General features: G+C 36.3%; 1 protein-coding gene across 1 annotated transcript; it reads left to right on the top strand.

Annotated features, from left to right (window-relative positions):
* Positions 1–15,796: 15,796 nt before the first annotated feature.
* Positions 15,797–16,702, top strand: LOC123594451 (olfactory receptor 10A4-like). Its single transcript, XM_045471191.1, has one exon. It carries the CDS (start codon positions 15,797–15,799, stop codon positions 16,700–16,702), a length of 906 nt encoding a protein of 301 aa, XP_045327147.1.
* Positions 16,703–22,433: the final 5,731 nt, after the last annotated feature.

Raw genomic sequence — 22,433 nt, 5'->3', positions numbered from 1 at the left:
ATCTAGATGCATGGAGGGCCAATTTGGCAGTACAGGCAAATTTAGAAGCAAAAGATTGAGGAAAAGGGGAGATAGTTGGGTAAACACAAAATATATTAAGTAAATGCCCATTTACTTAATGGCATTAAGTGGCTGGATAGGCATTAAGTGGCCAGATGGCTGGATAGGATTTATATACCTTCTTTGAAGGTCTTACTAATACCCAAACAATCCCTTACCACTATAGGTTGGGAAGTTCCAAACAGAGCTTCAATTTCCCTAATTTGAACCATGATGGCTTTGAGCATGTGGTTGCTTAGAGTTGTGATAAGAGTCATATTTTACGGAGGCCAAGACCCCTATAAAACTTTACTCTTTTCCCTGTCTAAATTTCACACTCCTTAAATCGGCTAGCCAACCAACAAATTTGAGCTCTTGGTCACAAGGGGCCACCAAGGGATTACTTCCTCACTCAAAATTTGTGTTCAAAGTAGGTTTGGGCAAGATCTAAACAAGTATGACTTAGTGAAGTCACTTCAAGTCTAAAGGCAGCCAGACATAAAGGAGGATTTTTGCATGTTGACCCCTTGCTGGAAATTCCTCTGTCCTAGAGCAGACTTTTCTCTGTTTTATCATTTGCCTGGACCATTGCAGTAGCTTCCTAACTGGTCTCACTGCTTCCAGGCTTGACCCTGACTGATTTATTCTCTACACTCCTGCCTTATGATTATTCTAAGCAGAAATCTGACCACATCACTGTTCTACTTTAAACTTTTCAGTGGATCTTAATTGTCCTGAGAAAAAAGCCCAAGTCCCTTAACTTACAAGGCTTCCACAATCAGAATCTTACCTCTCAAACCTTATCTTTTAAAGCCTCTTTTCCCTTCCCTGCATGTGATATCCTCCCCTTTGCACTTACAACTTTCCTCATTTACAAAGCCCTTGCTTTTCATCAGTGAAAAATCCTCCTCTTATCTCTAATCAAAAACATTTACTCCTTCCTTGGAATTTAAGGACCAGTGATTGTAGCATGCAATCATCCTATACTCCTATATTGCTTTATTCTAGTCCACTTTTCTTATAACAATATCTTGACTCATCTACTAGATTGTATGCCTTGGAGAGGAAAACCAAGGTGTCTCAGAGCTATGTAACCTGGTGCCTGGGACTAAGTTGGCATTTAATAAATGTTTTTTTATGGGAAGAATAATGAATTTGTGTATACTGCATCTTTGAGCTTTGTCATGGGCATTTATGTCTAGTTTTGAACCCTCCGAAAAGTCCAGAGGTGTGTTAATAATCCATCCCCTTTCCTTTTTCAATATTCTACCTCCTCTCCAATATTTACCTCCAGTCTGACCTTTTCTTATGCCTCTGCCCCAAGCATTATAACTCAGCATTTGCAAATCCATTGCTTTCTATTGATTCGATGTCTGTGTATGTGTATGTGTGTTGTATTCCTAACAAATTAAAGTTCTTTCAAGAAATGGGTCACATCTATATTTGTCTTTTCCAGTAAAAGTTTTCCATGTAAAATAAGTGCACATTAAGTGAACAAACATGTGCCTGTAGTACATAGTTGATGCAGAATTGAAGAGGGTTTGTGTGGAGTTCAAAACAGGGCAAAGATAACTAGCTACGATTTTAAGAAAGAAATAGGGGGTTAGCACTTATTGTGGGCCTACTAAATGCCAGACAGTATGACAGATCCTCAGATTATCTCATCTAATCATCACAGCAACCTGATTTAAAAAATTTTTTAATTGAAACTTTGTTTTTAGAGCAGTTTTAGGCTCACAGCAAAACTGAGGGGAAGGTACAGAGAGTTCCCATATTCTTTCTGCCCCTACATACACATAGCTGCACCCCCAACCATTACCGACATCCCACAGCAGAGTGGTACATTTGTTACAGTTGTTTAACCTGCATTGACACATCATAATCCAAAAGCCATGGTTTACATGAAAGTTCACTCTCGGTGTTGTACATTCTGTGGGCTCAACAACCTAATTTTATCTTGATTTTACACATGAGAAAAAGGAGGTGGTGATGTGCTCAGTCACACATACACAGCCATTATGGGATACAGTAAGAATTTCAAACTGACGACTAAATCCAGAGCTCGTGTGTTTAACTATTTTACCAGTCTGCATTGGGGTGATCATTTCCCTTTTCTGAAATCTTAGATTTGTGATACGCACTATGTCATCAAGGCATTGTGAGGTGAACACTGGAATGAGGGAATAGCAACACATTTGGTTTTGATTGAGTTCTCACATAACATATCTGAGGTACGTAGAAAAGAAAAGGAAGAAGGCAGGCAGGAAGGAAGGGAGTCAGGGAGAGAGAAAGGGAAGGAGGGAAGGAGGGAGAATGGAAGAAAAGGAGGAAAGAAAGAATACTCTGAAAAGTCTTACCATTCCATTCTTTCAGAAAGTGTACATGTGGGAGTGGAGGGTCACCACATCATCTCATCTCTTCTTAGGACTCGTTCCTGAAACTAGACCCAGGTAGGAGAAAGAGAATTTTTCAGTTTCTTGCTCAGATATTCCAGGAAATACCATTTCTCATAGGAAAAGTGTCAAAACATCTAGAAATATATTTTAAGAAAATATCCCTTGGTAGTGTTTAGAATCTTTAAGTATTTTATCAGTAGCCATGTGTTCCTCACCTTCATGAGGCTCCAGGGCCCTAGATCCCCACTTAGCTAAATCAAGGATTCTGAGTTCTGGCCCCTGTCTTGCTCTATCATTGGTCACTCTACCCCTAAACGTTGAAGAACGCTCATAAGACATGCTCATTCTAGAAGGAACTGCTTTTCCTGGTGAACAGGATAACTCCTAATTGGCACTGGTCTTGCCTAGGTGATATGACTTAATCAACTTGATTTTTTTGGTAGTATTTCTTGCTTGGGTTTTATTCTGACTGATGTGCCTCACCCTCCAAAACTAAGCCATCTTGATGGAAGGGCTTGGATTTATGAATAATATGTATAGTAGTAATAATGACCAAACAAGAGCACCTTTGGCTGATTGAGTGCCTACAGTCCTAGTATCTATTGTTTTACCCACAATTTCTCATTTCATTTTACAGATGAAGAAAATGGGACTCTGAAAGATGAAGCAATTTGACAGAGCAAGAAATTTGACAAACCTTTACTACTAAAGAGGAGATTTCAATATAACCCCCTCAGAAACTGATAAAGCAAATATGTAAGAATATATAATATTATTTGCCTTGCTCCCTGTCTGTAACTTTTTTTCCCCCTTCTCCTCCCCCATGGTCTTCTGTTAAGTTTCTCAAGATCCACCTATGAGTGAAAACATGTGGTTATCTGTCTTTCTCTGACTGACTTATTTCACTTAGCATAATACCTTCCAGTTCCATCCACATTGCTGCAAATGGCCAGATTTCATTCTTTCTCATTGCCAAGTACTATTCCATTGTATATATAAACCACATCTTCTTTATCAATTCATCAGTTGAACAAACTGAGGGTTGATGGGGGGGTGGGGGAGAGGGGAAAGTGGGTGGTGTGCAGTGAGGAGAGCACTTGTTAGGATGAGCACTGGGTGTTGTATGGAGACCAATTTGTCAATAAATTATATTAAAAATAATAAAAATAAAAGAATATATAATATTAAACAGCACAATTATGAAGTTTGAGTTAATACACATACACACATACATATCTAATCCTGGGCCCCCAAATATAAGATATACATTATTTTCAATCACATTTACAAAACTACAACACAAGTCAAGTATCAAAGGAAGTTTCAACAAATTCCAAACAAACAATATCATGTTAATAACATTCTCATCAAAATGCAATAAAATAGAGGATAATAAAAAACATCCAAAATGAGGATGTAGAAAAAAAGGAACCCTTGTACAATGTTTGTAGGAATGTAGACTGGTACAACCACTGTGAAAAACAGTATGGGTTCAACAATTAAAAATGGAACTACCCTGTGATCCAGCAATCCCACTCCTGGGTATTTACCCAAAGAAAATGAAAACACTAATTTGAAAAGATATATGCACCTCCATACTTATTGCAGCATTATTTTTTTTAAAAAAACTCCATATATTTGGACAAAAATTATTCTAAATGGAATAAAGAAAAAAAATTAATTACATACAAGTATTACTGAATGATGTATATCAGATTGTAGACTGTGACTGATGTGATATTTCAACTGATTTGATATAATGTCTGTAATAAGAAACAAAATAACTAAGTATTAATATATTAAGAATTCAACTCAAAAAGTTAGAAAAGAACTATGAAGCAAACCAGAAGAAAGTACAAGAAAAGAAATATAGAAACATAAATTAATAAAATAGGAAACAAAATTTAACAATGCTTAATAAAGCCAAAATTTAATTTTTAAAAAAGCTTACTAAATAAGCAACAGTCTGATAATCTTAAATAAGTGAAAAAAGAATCAAGACCTGAATAACCATTATTATCAACGAAAAATGGGGACATTACTAAATAAATATTCGTATTTTTAAAATGGTAAGGGTATGCTATAAAATATTTTATGTCAAATAAGAAAACTCTGATGAGATGGGCAATTCTGCGAAAAAATACAAATCAACACAATTGTATTCAAGAAGAAGTTGTAAACATGAGTAGGCCATTAGATGCTGAAGAAATTCAATCAGTAACCAATACCTGTGCCATCAAAGATACCAATCCCATATTCTTTTGAAGGCAAGTTTTATCAAACTACTAAAGAACAGACAATCTCTGCATTATATAAAATATTCCAGAGAATGGAAAAAGAAGAAAAGTTCCTCAATTCATTTCATGAATTTAGTAAAACCTTGGTACCAAAGCCAGGCAAACTTGTTAGAAAGATGAAAAATTATACTCCAATCTCACTTTTGATAAGTCTCAAAAGTCCTAATTAAAATATTAGTTAATTGAACTCAACAGATGTATTAAAAATACAATAAGATCAAATGGGCTTGATTTCAGGAATTAAGGGATAGTCTAATTTTAGAAAATCCATTACTTCAAGTCACTACTTTTAAGCCGACCAAAGAAAAAACAGTATGTACTCATCTCAATGTGTTTAAAAAAATTAAATGAAATTCAGTATCTATGGGCAAAAAAAACCCCTCTCTAAACAAATTAATAGAGGGAAAAGTTTAATCTGACAAAGGATATCTACCAAAACTTTCAGTAAACATTATACTTAATGTAGAAACTTTAGAAACATTTTCATCAGACCCATGAGCAAGATGAGGGCATCCACTCTCCAAATTACCATTTAATGTTGCATTGGAGAGATCATTGTCAATTCCATAAGACAAGAAATAGAAATAGATTTAAGCATTGGAAAGGAAGAAAGTGTCATTATTCATGGACTATCTGACTAGCTACACAGAAAACCAAAGAGAATTTTCAGACAAATTATTTTAACTTTTTAGGGAGTTAATCAATGTTGCTGCATAGATGTTTTTAAAAAATCAATAATAGTCCTTTACAGTAGCAAAAACAATTAGAAAATATAATTTTTAAGAAGTTACCATTCACTGGCTAAAATAAAAAAAAAAAAAAAACTTATAATCCCAAGTGTTGTTGGGGATGTTGCTTGCATACATTGCCGGTGGGAATGGAAAATGGTATAGCCACTTTATAAAACAGATGGACAATTTTATTAAGTTAAATGTACAGTTACAATGGGACCCAGCAATTGCACCCTAGGAATTTGCCCAAGAGAAATGAAAACATGTTCACACAAGGACTTGTCATGTGAATGTTTGTAATAGCTTTATTACAGCCAAGACCTGGAAACAATCATGAGCTGGTGAATGGATCAACAAACTGGTACATCCATACAATAGAATACTACTTAGCAATAAAAAGGAAACTACTTATCCAAACAAAAACATGGATAATTTCAAAGACATTATGCTGAGTAAAAGGCACAAAAGACTATATATTATACAATTCCATTTATATGAAATTCTTGAATAAGTTATATTATTTTGACAGGAAACATTAGTGGTTGCCAAGGACCCAGTGTGGGTGGAAAAGACTCACTTCAAGGGGCATGAAGAAACTTTCTGGAGTGATGGAAGTGTTTTATGTCTTAATGTAGTGACAGTTACACAACCGTATACATTTGTCAAGACTCATCATATTATAATTGATTAACTTTATTGTTTGTAAGTTATACCTCAATAAAGCTAGTTAAAATATAGCTACCACTTGCAACAACAAGCAACACTATTAAGTAACTAAGTATAAATCTAACAAAAGATGCTTGTGATCCTTATGGAAAATATTGTAAGCACTACTGAAGGACATAAAAAGACTTTAATGAAGAGAGACATATATCATTTTACATATAGGAAAACTCATTGACTTAAAGATGTCCACGGTCACCAAAATTAATCTATAAATTCAATGGAATTCCAAACAAATTTGAAAAGGATTTTTCATGGAACTTCAGTTCGTTCTAAAATTCATATGAAAAATTAAAGGACCAAGAATATTCAAGACAATTATAAAGAAGCACAAATAAGAAAGACTTATCCTATAGATATCAAGACTTAGACAACTAATTAAAAGAGTGTAGTATTTGTGTAGAGAGAAGCAAACATATTGGTTGGAAACAAGAGAGACCCACACACAAATATAAGAATATAGGTAACCTTGATATAACCTTGATAGATGATAGAACAGGAATTGCAGATCATGAGAGGAAAGGATGGATTAGTCAATAACTGGTATAAGAATAACTGTGTGTTTACATTGGAACAAATAACATTAGTTTCCTAATTGCGTCATGTACATAAATTCCAGATGATTTAATAACTAAATGTTTTAAAATTTTTTTAACATTTTAAAAGAAACTTAGAATAATATGTGGTATCTAGTTAGGAAAGGATTTCTTGAATAAGACGCAAAAAAAACACAAATAGTACATGATGGATGAAGTTGGCCACATCGAAAAACCCTCTACCCTTCTAGTTATATTGTAATAAACAAAGTTAATAGGCAGCTGACAGACCTGGAGAAGACATCTGCAACAAATATATACCAGACAGATACAGATAACATATATGACTACCTTTCATAAAAAAATAAAAACAAAACAAAAAACAAACAAACACCTAACAATGGGCAAAATATTGGATGATGCACAGAAGAGAAAACCTGAATGGCTAGTATATATATGAAAACATGCTTTTATCCTCACTAATAATCAGGGAAATGAAAATTAAATTAGCACGGAGATACTACTGCGTAGACTTCAGAGTGCCCCAAAGAAAAGCATCTGCCAATATTAAATGCGAGGAAATAGATGCTGTTATACATTCTGTGTGGGAATGTGTGTTTGTACACCCACTTTAGAGAGCAATTTGGTAGTACCTAGTGAATATGAAAATATGAGTATACTCTGAACCAAAAATTCAGCTCTCAGGTACCTCAAATAAATGCAAGAAATGTTGGGGTGCCTGGGTGGCTCAGTCGGTGAAGGGTCCAACTTCGGCTCAGGTCATGATCTCACAGTTTGTGGATTCGAGCCCAGCATCGGGCTTTGTGCTGACAACTCAGACCCCGGAGCCTGTTTCAGATTCTGTATCTGCCTCTCTCTCTGCCCCTCCCCAACTCATGCTCTATCTCTTTCGTGCTCTCAAAAATAAACGAACATTAAAAAAATTAAAAAAAAGAAATACGAGAAATGTATTCAAGGATATTCAGTGCAACATTGTTCATAATGATTAAAATTTATTAACAGAATTGTCCCTCCTTTTCTAGACCAAAACAGTTCTAGATTTTAAATTTATAAGAATCTTTCATCCTTTGATTAGTCCATCCAGGGCAACCTCAAAGCAGGGATCAGAGAAAAATAATTCCAGCTCCCGGACTCTTCTTTTTAGCAAGTGAGGTATAAGGAAAAACAAATCCACAGTATTCCATATAAAAAAGAACAAGGTAGAACAACCATGAGTAAATGTATCAACAGGAACAGGTATGAAAAAAAAATGTAAAGTGGGGGGAGGAAAGCAAGTTGCAAAAAGTTATGATGCCATTTGTGCAAAATTTAAAACATACAAAATATTACCACATGCTGTTATGGATACATTCATATGTAGTAAGAGGACCGATACATAAACATGGAGAATGTACATCAACTGTAGGATAATAGATACCTCTGGGACTCAAGAGATATTGGGTTGGGGACAAAAGGAATTTTCACTATACTGGTAATGTTTTATTTCTTAGAAAACAAGCTCCCTGACAAAAATAAATAAATAAATAAATAATGCCTTACCCATATGCTGGAGCACTATGCAAATGTTACAATGAATGAGACTGATTTATGTGTGCAGATACAGAAAGATCTCCAAGACAAATTAAAAAGCTCTGTAGAATTATTATGCATGTGCAATGTCTTTTGTGTAAATATGAAAAATTGAAATGTATATAAATGCTGGTATAAGCATACAAAATTTCTGGAAGCACCCACAACAAACTGTTTATAGCAGTTGCCCTCGGGGAGGGAGACTGGTGGTCTGGAGTTGAAGGGAAGCTTAGTTAATCCTGCTTTAACTGCCTGCCATGCACAAATTATGTATTGTTCATTAAACTTAGTTTTGAAAAATTTGCAAACTTGAAATCAAAGACCTGGTGCCTTGTGTGATCTTTAGGTTAGTATTCTTTGTATATTGAAGATTATGTAACATTTATTGGATTTTCTTTTAATAAAACTTCCTGCTGGGCCTTTGTGACGAGCAAGCTGGCAATTAAGGAAGAGGTGTCACTTTGGTGAGCTGTCCAGCTAAAAGATTTTTTTTTATTTCCCTTAAGGCCAAGAGCTATATCTGAGACATCTTGGCACCTCCCCCCAAAATTAGTACAGGCCCTTGCCTGTGTTAGTAAATTATACCCATACATTTATTCCTTCATTCATTCACTCATCTATTCATGCAACAAATGTTATTAGAGAACAAGTTTCACTGCAAACATAAAGTTTTTCAAGTACTTTGTACTTGAAAATTTTTCTCTTGGATTTCTCTGGGATGGCCAGGGATTTGGGACTGTTGTTGTTTTATGGGAAATATGACTTGATATTAAATAACCAGGTCACACATGAACTTCAGAGTTATTATCCATTTGTATGTTTGCAAATACTAGGAAAATTATTTTCCTCCACAAATTACTTTTGATAAATTTGAATGATGGTGAAAGGAGAATATATTGTATTAGTGAAAATGACAATATTGTTACTATTGTCTGAAGCCATTGGCTCTCTTTTTCCAATGACCACCATCCTCTCCTGAATTGAGATAGCCCACTCCTCCCTGGACTTCCTGCCTTGAGTCTCTTCCTTTGCTTCTAATATCATTTGCATAGCCACTCAAAATATATAGCTTTCTAAAATACAAACATGACTATGCTGCTTTCCTATTTAAAAACTCTTTAATGGCTTCTTATTGACTTCAGGATAAAGTCCACACTCTTTAAGACAGTGTACAGGGACCTCCATCTTCCATGCCTGCCTATTTCCCTGCCTCTTTTCTGCCACTCCTTAGTGGCATGCATTATTTTCTCTGACTGAAACTCTTTCCATCTTCTTATTGGCTTGAAATACTTCTATTCATCCTTCAAAACCCAATGCATTGGAAAGATTAATGAAATAATAGATGAAAAAGTGCTTTGAAAAGAACAAACAAAAAATCCCAATGCATATGGCGGGCCCTCCAATAGACCTTCACTGTTACTAGTTCCTCTGCAAACTGATCCCAAAACTCTTTTCTCTATGTTATATCTACATCTTATACAGTCTTATTGTTGCATTCATGATGTTGCAATTCCATCACTTTATGCATCTGTCACTTCCGCTAGTCATTGAGCTCCAAAGTCAATAGTTCAGTTTTCCAGCCTTTCTTCATCTTTATATCCCCAGCATTTAGAGTACTGCTTGACACAGAGGGATCCAATATTGTTTGTAAACTTTGAAACCAAGGGATGACAATGACGGTGGCCTGGAACACCAGGCAATGGTCCTATCTCTGCAAGGACTCTGTTTTATATGATGTTTACATAGCATTATAGGATGTTCACACAGCTGTTAAGAAACTGGAGAGAGGACTCACTAAGTGCTATACAAAGAAGTTTTACTACCTCCAACCAATAACTTTTCTGTATAACCTGGAAAGCAGGTAAAGCATATAGAACCAGCACTAAAGAAACTTATAGAACCAGCACTAAAGGAACTTACTCAGGAGGCCAGATGTAATCTGTTTACCAAGGATGGAAAAATGACAAGGTAACTGGTTTAAAACACTATCTCCGGCAGCTTGTGTAAGAGGACTTTTAATTTGATTATAAAAACCAAACTATAACAGTTGTGCTTTTAATTAGAATGTAGAATCACTTAAGGTTGACTGAAAGCTTTGGGGGAAGGGGATTTAGAAGTTTTCAAATTATATTTAATGATATAAAAAAGTAAGAGTATTGCTCCCACCTTTCGGAATCCAGATATCTTTGAACTCAAAGACAAAACTATCTTCAACTTCCATGATCAGCAGCATCATTCATGCTTCTCAAATATGATATTAGCACAGAGCATGTAGATTTATAGTTGATAAAGGCTTTCCCACACATCATCTCATTTGAGTCCCACAGCAACCCTGTGGAGTCAGTAGGAAAAGGATGATTGCCCCCATTCAAAGTAGAAAAAAACGGGATTCAGTAAAGGCAACTGATATACCAGATTGCACATTCAGTGGGAGATCCAGGTCTAGAACCTCGATTTTCTGTCACTAGTTCTAGTGCTTTTCACATTGTACCCTCCCAAGCTACTGCTTAGTGCTTTCAGTAGCCTCTGGAGGCTGGCCTAGATGGATTGTGGCTCTGACCCATGTGACATGTCAGATATTCCAATATCCAATTTCACACCACTTAGTCAGCAGTCACTGAATGGAAGTTCAGGATGTCATGAGAAGCAAACATTGATCTTTCAATTAAAAAGCAAAACTCCCTCGGGAGCCAAACTTAAAAATAATTGGTTTTCTTGTTTGAACTGTATCTTACCAGTCCCTGCTTACAGAAGGCTAGGAGTGTTTAGAAGATGGATACATTGGCAAGCATTAGGCTCTTTCTAAACCCAAAGGGGCTAAAAATGGGTTGGCCGCAACCACTTGAAAACTAAAAGTGCCTTCTTGTGATGAACTCTTAGTTCTTCGTTTTGGAAGGCTGTTGGGCCTCAGGGAAGTTAGAGAGAAAAGTATAGGTGTCAAGAGATGAAAGGTTGGAAAGCCATGATTCTTAAGGTCCTATTGAATCTTTTTAAAGGATATATAATAACATATCTGTCATGCTGTTACTGGATCTACTGGTCAAACAACATAGTACTGGTACAGCACACCAGTTACCTGTCTTAGCAATTCACTTTGGTTTCCACTAAGTATTTTGGGCTCCACATATACAGATGAAACCAGAAGACAGGCTCTGAGGAAGCAAGGAGCACATCTCTTCCGTGGGCTCATCATAGTCATCTAGGGATGGCTTAAGTTTCCAAACTCAAATGGAAGGAAAATGATGAGGTAATTATCTTGATAATCACTATCAACACCCATGTTGACCCCCTCTCCTCTTCTGAAAGACTATCCCTCTTTCTTGCTTGAGGATCATGCCCCCACTTGTGTATTTCCCCATGCCATCTCCTCTAACCTCCTCTGAGACACTCCTTGCTCCATCACTTATCCTTTACATGTCGTTCATATTTCCTTCTCTCTGGACTTAGACTCTTTGGCTAGAATCTTGGTCAGGTTTTTCCTTTACTAAAAAACAAAAGCAAGAATAAATATGAATATCTTCTGTCAATCCTCTTTTACCCCTGTGTGGGTTTTTTTTTTTTTTTTTTTTTTGCTCTCTCCCTTTCCTTTACTTCACCCAGTCTTTTTGAAATAATAGCCCACATTCGTTGTTTTTATTTTTCACCCCATCCCTCACCTCAGTGCAGTCAGGATTCTTGCCCCAGTGCTCCAATATTCGTTGCACCCTCTTTACTAACAATTTTGATGGTTTCTTTCCTCCCTTGCACCCTGTGATATCACCCTCTTGGTTTCTCCAACTTCTTTGACCCATTTAAAAAATCTTTTTCTACTCTTTCTTTCTCCAAAAATATGTGTGCTCCTCCTCCCTTCTCTGTCTTCAGCCCCTTACATATTTTGCTCAGTGTTTCCAAAATCAATTGTCAACACGATCCTCAGGTTTCTGGTTGTTTATTCACATTATTCCCTCTTCCTGGAATGCCTTCTCTCTCTTCTCCTAAGAAGGTATTACTTCTGTTGGACACCCACCATAGCTCTGATATAGTTTACTTAATCCTGTCCTCCAAACTCCTTTTTGCTAAAGCAGGGTTTTTTTTTTAACATATCCATCATGGAAATCTGCCTTAATTTCTTAATTTGTTGTTCAGCTTGAATGATAGCAATCTCCATATGGCTCCTATTATCCAGTTACCTGACAAAAAACTCCTGTCTCATAATATAATTAGAATCTTGTAAATTTACATTTACATCAACATGCATAAGATTAACTTTTTATCTCCAGGAGAAAGAGTTATAATTGAAATACATGTACAATATAGTAGTGAAATTATCATTATTCTCAGTTTTTTCATCTGAAAAATCAGTTGAGACAAATCAAAGACCTACTCCCAAATACCTGACAAGATAGTTGGGAGTATTAAAAATGATGATGGATCTAAAAGTTCTTTGAAAGGTATTAAACTCCCGACATGTAAATTACTAAATTGAAGGTAAGTCTTTCTTCAGGTATTCACGTATTACACATAAGGGCAGAGCAGTTCCTTCTCTGTTACTGACTAGATCTGAGATGCAAAAAAAAAGACAGTTTACCTGCCTGGATCTTCTTTCTCAGTTACAACATTAAAGTGTTGGTCAGATGATATTTTTAAAGTCCTTTCTGTCTTTAATAATCCATGGAAAGAAGTGGAAGAGACTTAACACTTATCATATGGTTCTTCCTTACAACTGTTTTTTCAAATATCCCCCAACTCTCTTGCCCCTCTTTTCTTCCATTGTTTTCATTTGGCCAAATTCCAAACCTTATTGAAACCAACTATTTGCCTACTCCACCCTGGCAGCTAACCATTGCCAGAGAATATCATTCAAGAAAGCAGTTTGGTTTCACCTTCTTAAATTTATGATCTCAAAGATCAAATTGCCACTCCATACTGTCTGGCAATCATAGTATTTGTTCTAGTAGGATACTCTTTTCATTTCCACTCCCTCAAACCTCCCATATGTCCTTCTCTACCCTCACTTACACGGTCCTACTTCTTTGAGAAAAGAGAAACCGTTAGAAGCAAACTCCATCATCTTCCTAAGATTAAATCTAGCAACGTAACTACAAATGTGTGTTTTATCTAGCTTTCCTCTTGTTAAAAAGATGAAGTGTTCCTGTCTTTACCAAAGATTAACTTGTGCCCTGTAACCCATCCTGTCTCACTAAGAGATTTCACTCCCCAATTTGGTCCTTATTTACTTGTGCATCATCAATATCCCCTCCGTGCTGGATCATTTCATTAGCATACAAAAAAGGTAGGGTCAATTCTCATTTCCTCTTGGTTTTCATTCTACCTCAGTGACTCCTCTTTTTCAATATACTTTTCTTGTCCTTCTTTGTCAGGTCTAAGAGAAAAAAGTGTGTTAAAGCTTAGTGTAAATCATTCTTATATACCCATAATTTCTCTGTAGGTCTTGTCTGTTATCATGGCTTGAATATTATCTATATTCTAATAATTCCTAAGGTTATATTTCATTCCAGCCCTCTTCTCTGGGCTACATACTCTCAAATGCAGCTGTCTGCTTCTCCTCTACACTCAGGATTCTCATAAACATCTCAAACATATTACCTCCAAATTGAACTTGTGTTTCCCCTAAACCTTTCCTCCATGTTATCACCATCTAAATAAATGAAACCAGTAACTCAAACCAGATACTCAGGAGCTATCTTCGATACCTCACATTTTATTACTCCTTACATCTAATTTATTAGTAAGTCCTGGCATTTCTACCTCCAAAATGTATCTTGAACCTGTCCTCTGTCCATTTTTTTTTTGCAAAACACTTTATTCAGGATTACTATCATCTCTCACTGAAATAGTCTCTTACCCGTCTTATTCTCATTCATTAAAGTTTTTCTCTAATTCATTGATTACACAGAATCAAAAGTGATTTTAAGCTCTAAATTTGATTACAATGCTGCTTAACATCCTCCAGTGAATTCCTATAATATTTAAGTTTATTTTTTACTTATGTATTTTTAAGTAATCTCCACGCCCAATGTGGAGCTTGAAATCACAACCATGAGATTAAGAGTCACATGCTGTTTCAACTGAGCCAGCCAGGTGCCCTCCTATAGTATTTAAAATCTATGTTCCATAGCATGGACTAAAAGAACCTAAGTGATCTGGCCCTTTTCTATTTTTCCTACACCCCTCTTCTTCATTTCTCTCTTTGCCTCTTTCTGTTTATTTCTCTCTATATGTATCCAACTCCCCCTCTACCATCTATTGTTTTTTCTCCAGTTTATTTCAGTTTTTCTAAGACTTTAAATCATTCCCTCAAATCCTATTACCTCTGTCTAGAATACTCTCTCTACCACCCTCACCCCCAACTCTTACGTGACCATCTCCTTCCCATTTTTTTAGGTTTCATTTTTTTTATGCTTTTCTTGACCACTGCAACCAATATACCCCTCTCCCAAACACACATACATATAGCATATTTCCTATTTGGGGTCTTTGTTTTTTACATTCATAGTAGACAACTCAAAATTATTTTATGTCTCTTTCTTCATTTTTATTCTTTATTTCCCACTAAAATGTTAACTCCATGAGGTGTGGAGAGTATTCCTGACTTGTTAAAAAAATCTTGACTTTTTCCTTATTTTATTCTAAGCACCTTTCAAAGAGTTTAATACATAGTAGGCACTTAATATTGTTGAATGGATTAATGAACGTATTAAATAACTAATATGGACCAGTGATTGTGAAAAACATGTAATACAAACCTATATGCTATTCCACAGATGGGGTAACTGGCTGTCAGATAAGTGATGTGATTTGCTCAAAGGCACACAGCCATTAAGTAGCAGAGCTGGAATTTGAATTCAGGTAGGACTTTTTTTACTATAACTAACCATCACCCTACTATCAGTAGTTCCCTTTCTTGCCACTATGCTTCCTCTAGTAATGTTTAGAGAACTTATTATCAAATAAGTTTTAAGGATTAAACATCCTTCGACATAATGAATTTCAATTCATATAATTTAATTGGTAAGGAGTTTCTAAAACAGGAAACAGATTTGATCATAGACCTTACACAATTTACACATAAGTGATTCAGAATACTCACTACCGATAAAAACACCAGGAAAACTGTAGGAAAAAAAACAGAATAATATCTCCAAGGATAGAACACTTTTCCCTCTGTTTTTTTTTTTAAATAAATATCAGGAAAAATGTGCATATTTATGTGTCACAGTCACAGTTTCAAGGCCCCATACATTCTATATATTATGGGGTAATTGAAGTCATGGATTAGCTTTCCAAATGGATCTTGGGGAGACTGTGGTCAAATTTATTAATTAAGATTAAGAATCTTGAACTTCCAGAAGAAGGCAACTATGCTTGATATGTATGATGCTTCTAGGCAGTTTGATCAAAAATAATATTTGATCAATGGTCATTCTTTATATTTATATTTTTATTTTTAGATCTAAGTCATGGCTAGCAATGAAGAAGAAAATATGACTCAAATTTCAGAATTCATCCTTTTGGGTTTTGGGGATCTTCATGGCCTTCAGTTTCTTCTTTTTGGGGTATTTCTGGTCATCTATGTGGTGACTGTCATAGGCAACATTGTAATCTTAACTGTGGTGTCAGCTGATCGCTCCCTTCACACCCCCATGTATTTCTTTCTTGGCCATTTCTCCTTCCTAGAGATTGGCTACACCACTACCATTGAGCCCATGATGCTGAGGACATTGTTATCAGCTCACGTGCCTATTTCCTTCCCAGGATGTGCTTGCCAGTTTTATTTTTTTGCTGCTCTAGTAGCCACAGAATGCTTCTTCCTGGCTGTAATGTCTTACGATCGCTACATAGCCATCTGTAACCCATTGCATTACTCCAGCATAATGGACTACCGGGGTTGCTTACAGCTAGCTGGTGCCTCTTGGGTGGCTGGATTTCTGGCACCCATCCTTCTCATGATCCTCACTTTTCAGTTAACATTCTGCACGACCAATGAGATTGACCACTTCTTCTGTGATTTGAAGCCCATCATGAAACTGGCCTGCACTGATACTCAAGTAGCTGAGATGACCTCTTTTATATGTACCTCTTTATTTGCCCTTGGCCCCTTCATGCTAACTCTAGCATCTTATACTCACATCATCTCCACCATTCTGAGGATCCCTTCTACCACAGGGAAGCAGAGGGCCTTCTCCACCTGTTCCTCCCATCTGATAGTGGTCAGTCTGTATTATGGAACACTGGGCATTGTCTATGGCTTCCCATCAGGGCCACAGTATGAAGACTTATTGAAGTTGCTTTCCCTTCTGTATACAGTGCTCACCCCTGCTCTCAACCCTATTATTTACACCCTAAGAAACAAGGATGTAAAAGTCGCTCTGGGAAAATTGGTGAAATGAGGAATGTAGACCTCACTAAAAGAAAGTTTGATTTTTCTAGTTGTTCTTGGCACTTTCTGAAAACTCTGGCAAAGTGGAAATCTTTCTACAGTGTCAAGAATAGTTACTATGAAATTGATGAGTTTTCCTTTGTTTCATCAACTTTATCCACATTAACGAACAAAAAGTGTGTTAAACTTTGATTTGTTGGATATTATGTAGGTTCTAGGCGCTGTGCTAAGTTCTTTGCATGGACTATTGTGCTAAAGTCTCATAGCAACACTGTGAGGTATCTACTGTTATTTTTCCAGTTTTACAGATATCACAACTGAGTCCCAGAAATTGATTCACTTGTTCAAAACAGTCCAGCCAGACAGTAATAATATCAGAATAACAATTTGGACCCAAGGTCTGTTTAGCACCAAATCCATGATTTTTCCACTAACTCAGGGGAGCTCAGAATCTTGGAGTGCCCAAAATGGTTGTCTTGGACCATAGAGGACATCACTGTAGATGACCTGTCTTAGGAAAACATGAGTTAGATGTGAAGTGAGAAGAAGTAGAAACATAATGTAATGCAATCTAAATCCAAATCTGTCTCTTTTTCCCACCTAAAGTCTTGATAAAAATGCATGAGTTAAAAATGTCATGGGATTAAAATTCATTTTAGTTTCTCATTCCAGGATTATTTATTAAAATAAAATATTAAAATCAACTTAACTGGCTCAATAAGTTAAATTACATCCACACAATGGAATACAGTACATCCATAAACAAACAAAAACAGCATAAAAGAATGAGTAAGCTCCACATGTGCTAATATGGAAAGAGTTCCCTGGTATATTGTAAGTACAACAAAGTGTAGTGCAGTGTGTATAGTATGATACCATTTGTGTAACAAAAGGTAAAACAAATAATATTTATACTTAATTATAGATGTATAGACTATTGAGGAATATGAATTCAGTGAAATTAATTGCTTCTTGGAAGAGAAATTAGGTGGAGTGGAAGTGTACCTTTTGAGGTGGGAATCATGTAAATAAATTACTTACAGAAAAGTCATCAAAGTTTAACATATCATTGTAAATTATACAATAAGTAGAATTATTTTATTTTATTTTTTATTTTTTAAAATTTACATCCAAATTAGTTACCATATAGTGCAACAATGATTTCAGGAGTAGATTCCTTAATGCCCCTTACCCATTTAGCCCATCCCCCCTCCCACAACCCCTCCAGCAACCCTCAGTTTGTTCTCCATATTTATGAGTCTTCTGTTTTGTCCCCCTCCCTGTTTTTATATTATTTTTGTTTCCCTTCCCTTATGTTCATCTGTTTTGTCTCTTCAAGTCCTCATATGAGTGAAGTCATATGATGTTTGTCTTTCTCTAAGAGAATTGTTAAACAGCCCACTCTTTTAATTTTTTTATTTATTTTTATTTTTTTTAATACGAAATTTATTGTCAAATTGGTTTCCATACAACACCCAGTGCTCATCCCAAAAGGTGTCCTCCTCAATACCCGTCACCCACCCCCCATCAACCCTCAGTTTGTTCTCAGTTTTTAAGAGTCTCTTATGCTTTGGCTCCCTCCCTCTCTAACCTCTTTTTTTTTTCTTCCCCTTCCTCATGGACTTCTGTTAAGTTTCTCAGGATCCACATAAGAGTGGAAACATATGGTATCTGTCTTTCTCTGTATGGCTTATTTCACTTAGCATAACACTCTTCAGTTCCATCCACGTTGCTAAAAAGGGCCATATTTCATTCTTTCTCATTGCCACGTAGTACTCCATTGTGTATATAAACCACAATTTCTTTATCCATTCATCAGTTGATGGACATTTAGGCTCTTTCCATAATTTGGCTATTGTTGAAAGTGCTGCTATAAACATTGGGGTACAAGTGCCCCTATGCATCAGCACCCCTGTATCCCTTGGGTAAATTCCTAGCAGTTCTATTGCTGGCTCATAGAGTAGATATATTTTTAATTTTTTGAGGAACCTCCACACTGTTTTCCAGAGTGTAAACAGCCCACTTTTATATAGTAGCATGGAAGCATCTCTAGACACTGAGGAGACTTCTCTCACAGGTAAGTTATAAGTTCTCTAAGGGCAAGGACCTTGTCAATACTGTATTCCCCCACAGTGCCCTAAGTATCAAAAAAGTGTGAATAGCATAGATGTTAAATTTAACATTCGTTACTATCATCCAAGACAGGGCAGCTCAATATCCATTGAGCATAACAATGCCTAGCAATGTATTCCCATATCTATAATGGAAAACCAAGGGGAAAAGTACAAGCTGTTTATCTGATGTTCTTCTCATTCCCCTATGGTAGTGCAACCATAAAGGCTGGCAAGAGGTTGGGCATGAAATGAGAATGGTTTCCTAGGCTCTTACTTACACTGTCACTAGAGTGATCTTCCTGCAATGAAAATTTGTCCACATCCCTCCTGTGTTTAATCAACCTTTGCCACAAGGATCCCCAATTAAGAACAGAATGAAGATCTCATACTCTTTATGACTCCATGACTTTGCACATGATCCTTTTCTTTTTACCTCTGCCTCGCCTCTCCTGGATTTCCCCTCCTGTTTCCATCCTTCAAGCCTAACTCAAGTATCAGATGTCAGGTGTTGCAAATTCTGTGAAACATCCCTCATCCTTCACCACCCCTCTAAACTTAGGCCTTCTTTTTCCCTATGCTACTGAAGCACTTTGCATATATTTGTATTTTAGCATTGATAACGATACAGTAATTCTTTGCATATGTGTCTTTTCTCTCCACTTAATGAGTTCCTTAAAGTCAAAGAGTATGTCCTATTCATTTCATTTGTCTCTAACCCACTTTCATCTCCAAATCTTCCCAGCACTTAGAACAGGGCCTGACACAGAATGGGTATTCAAATGAACACTTAAAAATAAATATGATTGGGACACTTGGGTGGCTCAGTTGGTTAAACATCAGACTCTTGATTTCAGTTCAGATCTCAAGGTTCATAAGATGAAGACATGTGTCAGACTCTGTACTGTCAGCACGGAACCTGCTTGGGATTCTCTCTCTCTCTCTCTCTCTCTCTCTCTCTCTCTCTCTCTGCCCTTGCCTTTCTCTTTCACTCTCTCTCTCTCAAAATAAAATTAAAACACTTTTAAATAAATAAAAAAGATAAGATTATTAAATAACTTAAGTCACACAATTAATTAGGGGATGGTTATACCTCTGTTTGACTCCTAGTAAATTGTTCTTCTATTATACAATGCCGATATTTATCCTGCAGGGTAGTGGTTCACCTGCCTAAAGTAGAAGCTGAACTATATAATGTCATAAGGTTACTTCCAGTTCTTACAATCAGAGATTGTCTTAGGGCAAATTTGACAGTAGAATTTGTGGTAAGGAGTAGAGAATCTTTAGCATTTCCTCGAGGGTCAGAGAATAGCATTGCCACGAGTCCTTGGAAAGGCAGCCTGAAGTATTCACTTATTCATATTTTAATACATTTGTTAAGTATAAATTTAATATATAAATATGTTAAATATAAATTTAAGTATAAATTTAATATATAAATATGTTAATTAGAAATCTAAAGTAAATACCCACTATGTTTATAGCACTATTATGAGCACAAAAAGCATATGAATTTACCTTGAAAACTCTTCAGTCTAACTATTGGACCACCTACACAGTCCCAGACATACAGCCTACACCCAGTAAATATTTGTTCAACTAAGCCAAGCCAAGGGAAGATCCAGTGGCCTGACTTTCTGAGAATGGGACTGGCCTCTACTGAAAAAGTCATTAATTTCTAATACCCATATTCCTAAATCTAGAGTCATAGGTCTTGGAGATTTGTAAGGTGTAGAATACATTGAAGGGGAAAAATGCGAAGAAGAGGGAGGGATATCTCCACCTGGAAAATTTAAGCGTTATTGCCTCTCCCACAACACCAGCTGCCTGCCATCTGCCAATGAGAAGGCAACACATCCATGGAGAGCAGCAATTAGAGCTAATTGGGTTTCTTTTTTTTAATACCTGAAACAGTGCCCCATTGAGATCAGGTAAGGAGATCTATTAAACGCAGGCTGTTCTCTGCATATCACTTAATTCAAAGTACTTAAGGAGGCTGATTATATGCCATGCTCTCCAAGGAGAACTGAAGCTCAAAATGGTGGTTTGTGTAAGTTTAAGGACTTGATTCTTAAACCAGAATACAAATAAGATATCCTATGAGAAAAATCTGAATTAGAGTATGAAGGCAATGCCTTGAGAAAGGGTAGATAATTTTGCACAGGACACAGTTCAATTTGGCCTATATGAAGACAGGCATCTGGATAAAAGGGAGAAATTCAGAAATATTCAGCTTTAGGGGCACTGCATATGCAAAATTTTCAGGGACCTCTTTGTATTTTTCACTATCTGAAAAAATTACAGTATTTAATTATGCTTAAAGAGTGGGATTAACACTAGGACAGACTAGTTTGTGAGTCCTAGCTCTGTGACCTTAGACAAGTAAATTAGCCTCACTGATCTTTAAATCCCTCATGTGTAAAATGGCAATACTAGTATCTATCTTTCCTTACTAGGCTTTTATGAGCATTAAAAGAGATAATGTATACAGGGCTCCTGGGTGGCTCAGTCATTTAAGTGTCAGACTTTAGTCCAGGTCATGACCTCATGGTTCGTGAGTTTGAACCCTGCATTGGGCTCTTTGCTAACAGCTTAGAGCCTGGATCCTGCTTCAGATTTTCTGTCTCCCTCTCTCTCTCTGCTCCTCCCCTGCTCACATTCTGTCTCCTTCTCTCTCAAAAATAAACATTAAAAAATTTAAATAAAGAGATAATGTATGTAAAACCCTTGGTGCATTAGAGATATTCAATACATGTTAATTATTTTGTTAGAAGTTATAATGATGACAATAATGATGATGTTGTCATTGGGCTCTTTTCTGCTTTGATATAGTAAAGAAATATTGACTAAGAAGGTATGTAATTACTATATAGTAGTCTGACAGCTGAAAGCAGAAGCTAGAAGCCAAGCTTCTGAAGCTTCTCGGTTTTACCAGAGCCCACTATCATCTTTGGCAAGTAAAATACAAGCTGGGCACCAAGCTATTTCACATATTAGTTGATTGAGCAGCTTTTGGAAATTTTGAATTCTGCTGTCCGACATCTGGCTTTTAATGGCAGCCCAAACAATAAGACAAGACTAGCTCCACCCTATTGTTTTTGCAAGAACCATATTTCCTTCTCTCTTTACTTAACTGTTATGTTTCCCTTACTAAAATCCTTCTGACAACAAGTAAATTGCAGAGAAACAAAGAGGGTGCTAATAAAAGGCACAGCATAGAAAATATAGTCAATGGTATTGTAATAGTGTTGCATAGTGACAGATGGTAGCTACGAATGTGAGCACAGCATAATGTATAGAGTTGTCTATCTCTATGTTGTACACCTGAAACTAATGTAATACCCTGTGTCAAATATACTCAAATAAGAAAAGGAGGGTGCCTGATAGGAGAGGAAGGCAGGCTAAGGGGGAATGAATCTGTTAAACTGCTAAGAGTTTGATCCCAACTTCATCATATATTGTTATTCTATGTTCTGGCCACATATGGGATCCTCTTTCAGTTTCCTGAATCTGTAAATTATTTTCTGCTTCAGAATGTTTGCACATGCTATTTCCTCTGCCTAAAATGTCCTTCCCCCAAACTTGATGTGGTTAGCTCTTCCTTATCCTCTGTACTGTCCTTAAATTGAC

Source organism: Leopardus geoffroyi, chromosome X, assembly GCF_018350155.1.
Source record: "Leopardus geoffroyi isolate Oge1 chromosome X, O.geoffroyi_Oge1_pat1.0, whole genome shotgun sequence".
Classification (NCBI taxonomy): Eukaryota; Metazoa; Chordata; class Mammalia; order Carnivora; family Felidae; genus Leopardus; species Leopardus geoffroyi.
This window is presented reverse-complemented; position numbering and strand designations above follow the sequence as displayed.

Coding starts and splice junctions, on each gene's coding strand:
- LOC123594451 (XM_045471191.1), top strand. CDS start 15,797: ATGACTCAAATTTCAGAATTCATCCTTTTGGGTTTTGGGGATCTTCAT.